The sequence below is a fragment of the Haliaeetus albicilla genome, chromosome 3 (assembly GCF_947461875.1).
Source record: "Haliaeetus albicilla chromosome 3, bHalAlb1.1, whole genome shotgun sequence".
Lineage (NCBI taxonomy): Eukaryota > Metazoa > Chordata > Aves > Accipitriformes > Accipitridae > Haliaeetus > Haliaeetus albicilla.
The window spans coordinates 248900-262769 of NC_091485.1; the positions used below are offsets into that span (position 1 = coordinate 248900).

At 38.4% G+C, this 13870-nt stretch overlaps 1 protein-coding gene across 1 annotated transcript in view; it reads left to right on the forward strand.

Annotated features, from left to right (window-relative positions):
• ABCA13 (ATP binding cassette subfamily A member 13) overlaps positions 1-13870 on the forward strand; it is a 160443-nt gene that overhangs the window by 43932 nt on the left and 102641 nt on the right. Inside the window, 10 exon segments of the mRNA XM_069778573.1 lie at positions 1235-1411; positions 1727-2024; positions 2864-2960; positions 4204-4288; positions 4291-4507; positions 6230-6313; positions 10132-10272; positions 11585-11758; positions 12596-12814; positions 13441-13454. Coding sequence (XP_069634674.1) covers positions 1235-1411; positions 1727-2024; positions 2864-2960; positions 4204-4288; positions 4291-4507; positions 6230-6313; positions 10132-10272; positions 11585-11758; positions 12596-12814; positions 13441-13454 — 1506 coding nt within the window.

The following is a 13870-nucleotide window of genomic DNA, read 5'->3' on the forward strand; positions in this document are numbered from 1 at the left end:
CACACATATATATAAGTATAAAAATATACATGAAAGCTTAACCCTACTACTTGGGCTTAATGTTAGGAATATTCCATTCTCTATAATGCCACAAAACAAGTAGCAGCATAGGTAATTCCTTTGTTGTCCTCCTCAAGGATAGCAGTAAATAAGGCATATAGTATCTATATTTGGCACTGTTTTCTCTTGGCCCATGAATTCACCCTGTTACTGCTTGCCTGTCTTCTGAGTTCTAGACTATTATTTCCTTAACTCTTTCTCCTTGTGATCTGTATCTTTCCTCACTGGTAGTCATGTCTCTTCTCCAGACTACTCCATACACTTTTTCAATTTATCTGCCTTCCTATTGTAACATTTCCTGTGCTGACACTGAATAACATCTATGATCCAGGGTTCGTCTGTCACCACTGTTATCAAATGAGGTCATCACCTATCCTTTTTAAAGCCCATATCTTCAAGTGAGTCTTGAAAAATGTAAGATGGGAACTTGTGTTGGATGTTTTATTGTTTATTCCCTGTGAAATTCAGATGTTTCCATTAAAACCAGATGAGTTAAGATTGTTTCTAGATCATGCTATCCTTCTGGTTATTGCCTCAAACATAAGGATACAACACTATCTCTACATTCTCTACCAATGGATGAAGATCTGAATTCCTCCAAAGGTTCAGTGTTTTTGGAAACCAGGCTTTGGCTGAGGTATACATTCATCCTGGATCCACAGATAAGATCAAAGTCAAAATGGAGGGTTTTTTTACAGATGCTTTTTAAATGTAGGGCTCAAGTCAAAATGCTTATGCCCTATATAACAAGGTGCTTGAAATATTTGCAGTGTCAAGGAGGGAACAACTGGCCAATATATTACTAGATCACAGAAATGGATCTCTATTGTGATGTTTGAAGTAGAGTAACTCACTTGTATTTGTGGGATTAATTATGGAAAGATAAGGAAATATTAAAAGTCCTACAGCTTCAAGGATATCGTCTTTCTAGAATGTTGCTATAATTTGTTAGATTTTTGTTGCTCTGAAAGTGGAGGAAAATGTAGCTGACGACTTGTAAAAGCCACTGAAACATGAACTACGCTTCCGCAAGTTCACACTAAAATTCCTATGTTTTTAAAACTTCTTCCTTTTTTTAAATACAAAGGGTATTTACTCCTATAGGACGTGCAACTGAGAGCATACCTTTCTGTTCATTAAAACTAAGGAAGTCCAATTTGTTTCCTCATCTTAGAAACTATGATGAACAAGATGCATAACAGCTCAGCAAGCAAACAGATTGACGTGTTGTCGCAGCTTGTAGTAAATATATCTTCCTGTGTGTTACTGGACTGTTTCCAGGCTTTTGACTCTGTTGAGAAACTGGAGGAGAAAGCTCATGAACTGATGCAGCGAAATAATTTTTTGGCTAGTAAGTACCTTATTTAAAATGTATACTAATAGGAAACATCAGATTTTGTAGTTGTTGTCTGTGTTTATTGATAAGGTAGGTTAAGCTTATGCAGTTTCAAAGTACGTATTAAAACACATTTCATATTCATGAATGTAAAAAAAAAAAAGTCTCTATGAAACCTACCATTCTTGTGTTGGGGCATCAAGAAACTTTAGAGGCCTGCCCTGACAGGTGAATGTATCCTACTATCATATGATAATTGGCCATGAGTTAGCAATGTAAATAGTATAAATCACATAAGCTTGGGTACGAAGCTCCTTTTCTTCTTGTCAGGTATCATCTTCAACACACCAAAGAACAAGAAGCAAGATTCTAGCCATCTTCCACAACACATTTCTTACACAATTAGAACCAATATTCTCTATAGCATTAGAACAGATTTGATTAAAAACCCAGCGTGGAAATCCCATCCCCAGAAGTTGCCAGCTGATGAATTTAAAAACAACCACATCTTTATTCTTCTTCAAGACATGATTGAAAGGGCAATTATTTCAGTACAGACTAGGACAGATACCTTAGAGCCAGCCATTCAGGTGCAAGCCATGCCTTACCTTTGTCATACCAGTGATACACAAGTAAACTTTCAGCTTCTGAATTCAATATATTATCCTCATTAGATTAATGCTACAGGACTTGGGAAGCTACTAGGTCTTTGGAGTGGGTGAATGTATTTCTCAGCACAGGATTGAATCAGTATGTCCAATACCAGAATATTACAGCATAGCAAATTTTGTTTAACAGCTGTGACCACAATACATTATGCAACTTCTGTCTGGCAAATGACCCCATACAAACTCTTTGCAGCTATACCGTGGAGTAGTCTGCTGGACAGAGACTGTGTTGACATGCTGTGCAACTAACTTAGATTATGCTAAGAAATCCACTTCCCAGTCTTAGTTGTCTTGTACACAAACTGTAAATTGGTCCCTGGTATGTGTTGAAATACAGCGTAAAGTTAATGAAGCAAAAGAAGCGTAGGATTGCTCTTTGTAAACCATCAAAACATCCTGAATATTAGAATTTAGTTGGTGGTAAAACAAAAACCAACCAAACAAAAATCTGTTAAAGTGGAGTAAAAGTTGACTGGTTCATGTTATTCCATAGTGTCCAAATATATTACTTTGCCATAGACACAAATCTGAATTCTGTTTGACTTTGAATGGAGCTCTAAAGAGCGATTACATCAGTTGTGTTGGCAAATCCTAATATGCTATAGTAGCAATACATATATTTAGCTTGTTACATGAAAAATGAGCAATTCTAACTAGAACAAGAATAAGTCTTATTGCTTGTGTCAGATCTTATTTTGTGCATACTTTGAGAATAGTCCCAGTATTAACCTATTAACATTCTGCTAAAAAATATTTTACCTTTGGGGGCTAACAACTCTGTATATATATTAATTCACAGATTCTTGAACAATATAGGGGGTTTTTTCCTACTTATGATGATGTTAACATGGATGGTTTGGGAGCTGGTTTATGAAATAGAAATTCATGTTGAAGAGGTAAGAGGCAGATTAGCCTCTGAAAATAAATTTTTTTTATTAAAGTGTACTGAAGTAGAAAACTTAAACTTTGAAGTACTTTTATGTACTCATAATCCAGCTGGCTTTGTTTTCACTTGTTTCCTCTGGGCAGTAGGTTCTAGTTCTAACTGCCAACTCGGATTCATAACATTGAGCATCAATTCTCTTAGTGTGCAAATATTGTCCCTGAGACAGAAAGCAACAAGCAAAAGATCCATAGAAGTTGAAGCTGGAAATTGTTTGGACAAAGTCCTTGTGATCAGAATGGGTTTTATTTTGGATTTTTCTTGTTTTGCTATATGTGGTTTAAAATGATAAAACTTCCTAAACCAAATAAAAAATTTGCCATGTACTTTGTAATTATCAGAAATATAAGAGAGGATGACACAGGAAAAATGAGACAATTATTTGCTTATATCAATGGCTAGTCTTAGCAGGTGCTAAGCGTATGGAAGGACAGGGGGTTTTATGATACATTTTTCTCTATGGGTAAAAATACTTTTTTTGAAGAATTATACTGGTCTTTATACTGCTGGAGTAAGCTTTTTTTTAATTTGGAAAATTACCTAATTTCTGTAAAATTTGTGTTGTTAAGATAGGCTGTATTTTTTTAATGCTTTAATATATTAGATCAAATTAATAAAGTTAATTTTGACCATTTTATGAAAAATGCTTCCAAAGTAGTATTAGCTTGTTTCTAAAAGCATTTTTGTAAAAAAAGAGGGGTGATATCTTATAGCCGGCTAAATTATCATTTGCATGTTAATACATAAAGGTTTACAGACATAGCTGGATGTTGCTTTTAGTTTAGCAACAGGCTAGGAAAACGCATTTGTTCATACAGTGCTATAGATATCCTCAGTACTTTTTAGAATATAAAAAGACAAACTCCTTACTGGAGGACCCAGTAATCTGACGTCTGGTCCTGTAACCCTGTGCAAAAGAGCGTTGTACCTGAGGACTGGGATTCCCCATATTAATACGGGATGAGCTCAGAGGCAGCCCTGCTCAGAACCATATTTGATCCAGGAGGGAACAGCAGAAGGGGTAGCACAGGAAAAGGGAAAACAGACAAGTAATTTAAGGGGAAGATGACATCCTTTGCGGAGCTGGTAGTGTCTTGGTGGCAACATGTTTTGCTTAAAAAAAAAATTAAAAAAAAAAGAGAGAGAGAAGAAAATTTTTTCCTAACTTTAGTACTTTTTGCTACGTTGTCTTGAAGTATATGAAGACAATGGGTGTACATCCAGCCATTCATTTCTTTGCTTGGTTTCTGGAGAATGTCATTGTACTCACAATAGGCAGCCATCATTTTTAAAAGTAAGTGGTATCTTTGCTTATAGCAATGGCTTCCTCATCTTCCTTTTTCTCCTAGATTTTGGAATTACAGTTATTATGTTAAGCCATTTTTTGGGAACATCTTTTAGCAGTGCCAATACAGAAGCTCTTTGTGCCAGCCGTGTGTGTATAATCAGTTTTTTATCCTACGCAGTTTTGTTGGTCTTGCAGAACCAGTTAAGTGTCACCCAATCAGATTATAATGGTAAATATTTCTTTTCCTTTTCTAATTTTTCTTCTTCTATGATACTGTGGATTTCCATAGTTTTGAAACTTTAGACTATAATTTACTTATTTTTTCCCAGGCCGCTGTCTGCTTTTGTGTTTCACTGGAAATAAGTCACATTAATAGATATCCAACTGAGAAAATGTTTTGAATGTAGAAAGGAATCAAAAACAAATTTTCAGGGAAGTTTTGTAAATGTACAGAAAATATAAGGAGGTTGTATTCCTCATGCTCATGAGTTATCTTTATGTTTTGGTCTCAAAATATTTGTAATTTTAGTGTACTTTCAAGCATACCTGATGACATGCCACTCCTGCAAGTCATTATTTGTTTGGAGGAAAACTAGTGATTGATTCTCTGTTGAGTACAATTGGGGATTAGATCAGAAATTTGTCTAGCGCTTATCTAGCTATACAGTTTGAGGTATGTGTTTCTTTGGCATCAGTTCTTCCATGTCCTTTCCTGTTTTATGTATGCCATAGGCTGTTTTATGTCTTTGTACTGTCTTAACATATTATATCCCTGATTGGGACATCAAATATCACCATCATACAATGCAAACCATAATTCACACATTATGGCTTCACTCTTTCAAAATAACTCATCTACCAGACTAAGCTGGTGGAATAATTCATACACTATTAAAAAAAAAGGACACTTTTTCAGTGTAAATCAGTCAGATAAAACGTATTGGTTCTTTGCACACAAATAAGCACAGATGTAAGAATGCAGAATTTGGGCATAAATAGGCAGGGTGGAATTCTTTGGGGTTTTTTCTGTTGCTTTTATTCCCCTTCTTTGGGCCACAGAGAGGGAAAAGTATGCATCAGATAACTTATACACTTTAAAATCAGTTATTTCAAAATAAGTCTTCAGATATCCTGCATTTGCTGAAAATCAGAGGCAGCGGCATGTGAAAAAGGCAATAATTTTTTAAGAGAGGGGAGAGGCCATCAAGTGATATGGTGAAACCTTAGCAACGTAAGAGGCAGGGACTTATTTGATGGGAATTAGCATGAATTTCTCTGTACAAAAATGTAATCCATGCCACTAACTATTTTGAATTTTTTTCTAAGTAGCAGTGTATGTCATACTTCTTTCATCAGACAGCTGGCAGGATGTGTTCTTTTTGTGTCAAATATTGCAGAAACCTTATTTAATTGCATTATTTTAAAATAGGAGATAAAATGAACTTCTGTTTCAGCTCATTTTTTAACTGCAGAACTTTATCACTGAGTAATGCTTACTAATTTTAGTAATGTTTTGGATCTCCCCATCAGCCTTCATGAGCCCACCAGTATTCCTTCTGCCTTTGTCTCTTCTTAAGTTCTGGTCTTATAAAAATGAGTAGGCCCACTGCTCTTACTACAGAAAGTATATTCCTTTGTATGTTTTTATGGTGTTATATGTTTTCAGTATGCGGTAGATGTATGATGGTCTATAACTTGTTATAAAGTCAAATAATGCTTTTCAATATTAATAACTAGGTCAGTGGAGTTCTTTAAGGCAGAGTAAATACTACTGTAATATGTGGGGGAGTATTGTTAAAACATAAAACGAAATAATGACAATTAGCCAATGTGAAACAAAGGCCTATTTATTTTGTGCTTGCTTTTAGTCTCACAAGTTATTTTATTTCATGGAGGTTGTTAATGCTGTGTTTTATTTGATGTTGACATCCTGTTTCTCCTCCGGTGTTGTGTCTTCTTTCTACAACTGCCTTTGGGCAAGGAGTATTTTTCATTACATTCTTTGAAGGCCAAGAAATAGATAAACTCTCCAGTTAGAAGAAAAGCTTTGTAATTATTATTTTAAAAACTACAGCTGGAAATATTTTTCACTTTGTTCTGAAAAAAAATCTCTAATAATGAGTTAACAGGATAGATCATAACAGGAGAAAAACCCTTTTAATGCCCCTTGAAGACAAAGTTAAGCTTGTGCTGCTTTCTAGCAGTAAATTAAAGTGGGCTTAGCATTGCTCTATTGCAATACAGGTTGGAGAAAAAACTCCATGTCCCGTTAGATGACGGAATGACTGTATTCAGCCAATCAAATTGTTCTAGAGATGCAAACCCAAACCTAAGGGTGAGCATCTGACTGAATGTTATTTCACTCATTCATTGTGTTATTTCTCTTAGTCCAGTTGAGGAAGCTTTGGCAAGGCATTTAGAGCAGTTTCTTGGAAGCCTTCCTTGATGTCAGTGGCAGCATTAATGTTTGCTTTCTGGTGGGGATATCAACAGGGAGTTTTGTAAGATCACAGTATTGTTGAGGTTGGAAGGGACCTTTGGAGGTCATCTAGTCCAGGCCCGTTGCTCAAGAAGAGCCACCTAGAGCTGGTTGCCTGGGACCGTGTCCAGACAGCTTTGGAGTATCTCCAAGGTTGGAGACTCCACAGCCTCTCTGGGCAACCTGTGCCAGCGCTCAGTGACCCTCACAGTGAAAAAGTGTTTCCTGATGTTCAGAGGGAACCTCCTGTGCTTCAGTTTGTGCCCACTGCCTCGTGTCTCTAGGCTGAACAGTCTCAGGTCTCTCAGCCTTTCCTCATCTCTGTGGCACTTTGATGGACTCTCTGCGGTACCTCCATGCCTCTCTTGTACCAGGGAGCCTAGAACTGGATGCAGTGCTCCAGGCATGGCCTCACCAGTGCTGAATAAAGGGGAAGGATCACCTTCCTCAACATGCTGGCAATGTTTTGTCTCAGGCAGCCCAGGATATCAACAGCTTGCTTTGTGGCAAGGTCATATTGCTGACTTAGGCTCAACTTGGTGTCCACCAGGACCCCTAGGTCCTTTTCTGCAAAGCTGCTATCCAGCTGGGTGTCCCCCAGCATATATTGGTACATGGGATTGTTGCTCGACAGGTGCAGGACTTTGCACTTCTTGTTAAACTTCGTGAGGTTCCTGTCAGCCTGGTTCGCCAGCCTTTTCAGGCCTCTCTAGGTGGCAGCATGACACTCCGACATATTAGTCACTCCTGCTAGTTTTGTGTCATCAGCTAACTTGCTGAGGATATGTTCTGCCCCATTATCCAGATCATTAATGAAGAGGTTAAACAGGATCAGACTCAGTACTGGCCCCTGGGGTACACGACTAGTTACTGGCTTGCAACTAGACTTCATGCCACTGATCACTACCCTCTGGGCCTGGCCATTCAGCCAGTTTGCAATCCACTTCACTCTCTACTCCTCCAGTCCATACTTCATTAGCTTCTTCAGGAGGATCTTATGGGAGATAGTGTCAGAAGCCTTACTGAAGTCCAGGTAGCCAAGATCCACTAGTCTTCCCTCATCTACCAGGTTAGTCCTTTCATTGTAGAAGTTTAATCAAGTTGGTCAAGCATGACTGCCTCTTGGTGAAGCTATGCTGACTACTCCTGATGATATTCTTGTCCTTCATGTGCCTGGAAATGCTTTCCAGGATTAGCTGTTCCATCACCTTCCCAGGGACTGAGATGAGGCCAATTGGCCTGTACTTCCCTGGGTGGTCCTTCTTGAAGATAGGAGTGATATTTTCTTTCCTCCAGTCTTTGGGCACTTCTCCCAGTTGCCATGATTGATCAAAGATTATCGAGAGTAGCCGTGCAATGACATCTGCCAGCTCCCTCAGTGCTTTTGGTTGCATCCCATCAGGGTCCATGGACTTACGTATGTGCAGTTTGCATAAGTATTCCCTGACATGATCCTCTTCCACCAAAGGGACGTCATCCTTGCTCCAGACTTTTCCCTTGGTCTCTGGGACCTGGGATTTCTGAAGACCAGACTCGCTAGTAAAGACTGAGGCAAAGGTGGCATTCAGCACCTCAACCTTTTCCACATCCTGGGCAACCAGGTCCTCTGTCTCATTGAGCAATGGGTCCACATTTTCCCCAGTCTTCCTTTTGTCACCTATGTACTTACAGAAGCCCTTCATGTTGTCTTTGATATCCCTGGCCAGATTCAATTCCATTTGGGCTTTAGCTTTTGCAACCTTATCGCTGGATGCTCGAGCAATGTTTCTGTATTCCTCACAGGTTATCCATCCTTGCTTCCACCCTCTGTATGCTTCCTTTTTGTGTTTGAGTTTGGTCAGAAGCTACCTGTTCATCCATGCAGGCCTCCTGGCATTTTTACCTGACTTCCTATTCATTGGGCTGGACTACTCTTGAGCTTGGTAGATGTGTCTGGGTTCACACACGCGCTAGTGTACAACCATGGAGGCTTATGAGAACAATATTGTACAAAACAAGATCAGTGTAAGTTATTCACTCAACATAATGCTAAGATGAATATTTAACTATTAGACATTGCAAAGTAAGAAAAGAATTACCTTTCCTTTTAAACTATTTTGTATGTTTCTCTGGTGTGACCCTGTTCACACTCAGCTTGAGTAGCAGCTTGCCTCTGCAAGCTTAGAGACAGCTGGTGAAATCCAGACTGAGCTACTGTGCAGGTGCAAAAATGCATGAGAACACCCTATTATGTTTAAGTGTTAGGAAGAAAAAAAAAAGTTTGGAAACTGACTAAATGTGCTAACAGGTTGCTACATGTTTTAACATGGTGATCCCTACTATCCTCAAGCTAAGAGTGAGTGTCTGGGCCCTTGATAAATGTCTACAAAGGCTATGCATTTATGTATTTAAATACATAAGGGGTTGTAATCCCTTTCTTTTTTTATTACTATGGCAAGATTGATACTGATGACAGTGGATGTTTCAAGCCACTAGGCACTGAAAAAGTATCATAATGATACAAAAGTTGGTAAGAGTGGAAGAGACAGTTGCAGTAAATATTACTTACATTTCCCACCAGACACTTCATCAAAATGACTCATATTTACTGAAGAAATGGCAAAACGTGCTTTGTGGAAAAACTGCTTTTCTTGACAATCGTAGAAAAAGAATTGTAGAAACATATCATGACCTGCTGTACTGCAAACAAGCATTTTCAGAAAACAATGCAATGCTTTTCGTAAATCTACAATTTGGTTACTTTTGTTTTCCATTTAGCAATATGGCAGCTTTCTGTAGTACAAGTGTTTTGCATCTTTCTTCCTTTTATGTCTTCTGCAACGTAATAACTTTATAAAGCAATTATTCAGTGAGTTTGTTGTTCCAGTTTACCTCTAAATACAGTCAATGCAAACAAATACTTGCTTCTTAGTTACAATTCACAGAAATAAGTTTTCAGAGTTAGCATTATAGAAATGACTTTAAACTGTGTAACCCATTTCTTTATAATATCAGCAGAATACCATAAAACCTGATTAATTGAAGAGGTCAGTGACCCATTTTATCAGAGAGTTGTAGTTCTTTTTCTTTTTGCCAAATTAAGGGCCAGCTAAAACTTCATGAACAGCCCTTTCTACAACAACTTCTCTGCATTTTCCCGGCAGTGGTGTCACCTGCTGTTCTAAAGGAGAGGCTTGTAGAGGCATAGCAATTCATTTCTGTTCATTAGGATTACTGTTATTAACTAGGGCTTTTTTGTGCCAGTGCTTAAATACTCAGCAGTGTGTGGTGTTGATGTGTTTGTGATCTTTAATGCTGTACTGATTTAGCTTTAACCTTTTAAAAATAATTTTTATTATTATTATTACTATTACTACCAGGAATTCAGTGGAATAATGTGTACCAGTCAATGGCACAAGGAGGATACATGACCTCTGGATGGATGCGCTGGATGATGTTCTTTGACTCCATTTTATATTTTATGGGTGGCTGGTATTTCCAGAATAAGTCATGTGTGCTGTGGGAAAACATTCCACTGTGCTGTTACCTTGATTGCAAGGGCGTCAGGCGCTCTTTGGCCACACCTGGGCCATCTGCTGCCTGAATGGTACATCAGGACCACACTGATATTTCTGGATAAGCCATGCATGCTTTGAAAACCTTTCATGGTGCATTTATCATGGTTGCAAGTGCAGAGACTTATGGGTGCCACGCATCCCCTTGCCACACCTGGGCCATCTGCTGCCTGAATTGTATGTCAGAATGACTTAGCATGAATTGTGGCCAGAATGTAAAACAATGACCAAAGCCAGTCATCTGGAGACCCTGTAAATAGCGATCCAAGGAGAGACCCTTTGAGCTCTCCGGGATCGCAGCTGGCTGTGTGACCCAGTATCTCCCTCTGAGCTGGGACGCCTCTCAGGGTAGATTTTGCGAGGATTGAAAGATCATCCATTGACAATTTCACGAGGACTTAAAGGCCAGATTTTGCAAGATTTACTGACCATCCATTGATGAATGCTGGCACATAAAAGTGAGTAATTAATGAAACTCATGAGAGGGAAATTGTATTCATAGGTTAACCTCTGTGTGTGTGTGTGTCTGTGGGTTGTATCTGCACATGCCAGTTTGGTTTGGAACTATTTTGCCTGTCTGTGTGGTTCAGAACTGTTTTATCTGTCTGTGCATGTGTGTGATTTCATTTAACCTTTAACCCTGCTGTAAGTTTCAGGTGATCCTTGCCATTTTTGAATCTTAAACTAAGTCGCAAATTCGGTTGTAACAAATTCCATTGAATCACTGTTAAATTGGCTCATAATTAAGTAGTGTTAAGGTCATACAACCCAATCTTGTGATCTATCTCAAAAAATATTAATAAATCCTAAATTGCTGCCAAAGCAAAGCTGTGTAACAAAATGTCATTTGTGACAGGCATACATGCAGTATTTCACACATTTAGAATTATCTTATACTTATGGGCATAAAACAGTGATTCAAGCAACATTATTATAAGTGTTTTTTTCTACTAGAAATAAAATATAACTACTGCTTTATGACTCTGTGGACATGCACACAACTTCACGTAATTGTTTTAGGTTGCTTTTTAAAAATGTAAATAGGCCAAATTCTTAACAAATATTAACTGGCATAGTATCTTTGATTTCAGTGGAGCTTATGTCAGTTTGGAGCTTCTGAACACCTGTTCCAGGCTTTGAGAAATGGCAACAGGGATTAAGTGAATTTTTATTCCCTATATATACACACACACATACGTTTAGATTCAGCAACCCTCTTGATCTGCTGCTCTTTCCCATACAGACCTAGCACCTTGAAGTTGGAAAGGCCCTTGCATTGGAGGAGCCACCACTGCTGTCGTGCTGCTGTCTCTCACCAACAAGCATATGGATGGCCAGAAGGCTGCTGTTAAAGATCTCATCCTCACTTTCCATAGAGGTCAGGTAACAGCGCTCTTGGAACCTAATGGAGCTGGCAAGACAACACTTATGTAAGTCTGCCATTTAATGCTATTACTCTCCCCTCTGATCTCTGCTGTGCTTTCTCACTTCAAAATATTTGTGAACTCTTTTCTACGTCTTTTTTCGAAATAAATATTTGATAAACTCCCCAAAGCACATGGAAATTGAAGGCTATACATCTACGACAAAACCAATGCAATTAATAGAGAACTGGGTCTTCTGTGCCACTGAAATCATGATGTAATAGTTCAGGAGCAGCTTAAATAGGAGCTGGGCTTGTCTAGTTGTGGAGTTGAACACATCTCAGGAAAGTGTTCTTTTCTGGCATCCCATGTGTACTCCTATCACATGGAAAACGTGGAGTTTTATGGGGTTTTGTGCTTTGCTCCTAGAGGTTGCAAGAGACTTCTTCCTTGGCAGTTGACCAGAAACAAAAATAACAAAACTAAAATATTTTAAAATGTCTCAATTAAGAAGTCTATGTATTTCTACATTTATGTTAACTATGATTAGCATTAATAAAACCAGTGATGCAGGATGGGACCCAATTAGTAATTACTCCTCAGCTAGAATACACACTCTGTACATAACAATGGTCTATTATATTTGGTTGGGAAGAAATTGATTTTTGCCGTGGAAGTAAGAAAACGAAGGATTGTTGAGATTTTGCTGTTGTGGTTTTTGTTTGTTTGTTTAAGAAAACGCCCAAAACATTAGTGGTGTTTCTATAACCATGCTCAGCTGAATTGGTGTTGCTCTAAGGATGCTAGGACATGCCTCAGGAAATCCAAGTGTGAGCTATGTAATACAGTCATTACACACGATCTTGTTGAAAAAAAATTTTTTTTTTTCCCCGCTTGTATTAGGTCACTGCTGACTAGTCTGTATCCACCAAGCTCTGGTACTATTATTATTAATGGAAAGGACATACGTACTGATCTGGCTGCCATCAGGACAGAGCTGGGTGTTTGCCCACAGTATGATGTCCTGTTCAACATACTAACAGTGTGAGAACATCTACTGCTTTATGGATCAGTGAAGGCACCTGGCTGGACAAAGGAACACTTGAATCAGCAAGTCAGTGGGTAAGTTTTCCTTTAATTTGTTGAAATTTGTCAAGTAAATCGACAGTGTCTATTGCAAGCCACTCAAACAAGGAAGTGCTAAAGCAAAATTGCAAGTAGAAGTGAAGGGAAACTGCAGGTTTTCCGTGAGTTTTTATCACACTTCATGTTCTGAAATCGTGCCTTGAAAATAGATTTCCTAGTTTCTAACCTTTAATTGAATGTTTTTGTAGTGAAACTGTCAATGCTTAAAAACCTGGTATACAGAACCATCAAATAATCATGTTTTGACTGGAGATGGTTAGCCTTGTAGCAGCTGTAGTGGTTCCTGCCTCATGCTGTCTGCCTTATAACTCCCTCCTTGGTGGACAGGCAGATAAAAAGTAAAGTGCTGTGTGTTCGCCCCGAGTTTTCAGACAAATCAACACTGACTCTATTTATTATCCTGTATTCCCTCACCTGCAGTAGAGGCAAGATTGGAAAACCAGAAAAGGCAGGTAAAGGCAGTGCTTGTTAGAATCTTTTTAAACAGGCCATCATCTTTTTCCTTTGTCAAATTCACACTTTAAATGTGTTTAATAAGTGAAAGTGTTTAAAAACAAACAACCCAATAGGAAAAACAAGCCAGAGCTCTGACATGACCTCAGCGCATTAGCCACTTGTCGGGTTGAGATTGTTTGGCTAGTGTTTTTAGGCTGCTACTTCTTTGATATAAGACTAGATCTTCATTTTTGCATCATATATATTAAACTACTAGTGAACTGTACAGGGTGAGATCTTGTTCACTAATAGCAAACTGCATTTTCTGAACTTGAGGAATAAAATATATGCTTTTCTAATAGTGTGGCAGTGTAAATAGTTTCTGTTTACCTTCTGATTCGTGCTAGGCTGTGTGGAGGGCTGGGTACTTCCATACTTCAATGGAAATAAAAGCCCAGTTGATGGGACTTCTCCTTAAGCGTACAATTAAGCATACGCAGATGCATTTGTGGCAAAGTGGCTTTCCTTTTTAGTTGCTATCATAAAAGCCTGTTAGTTTAAAATTTTGATCTGAAAAATCTCTGGTATGGGTGTGGT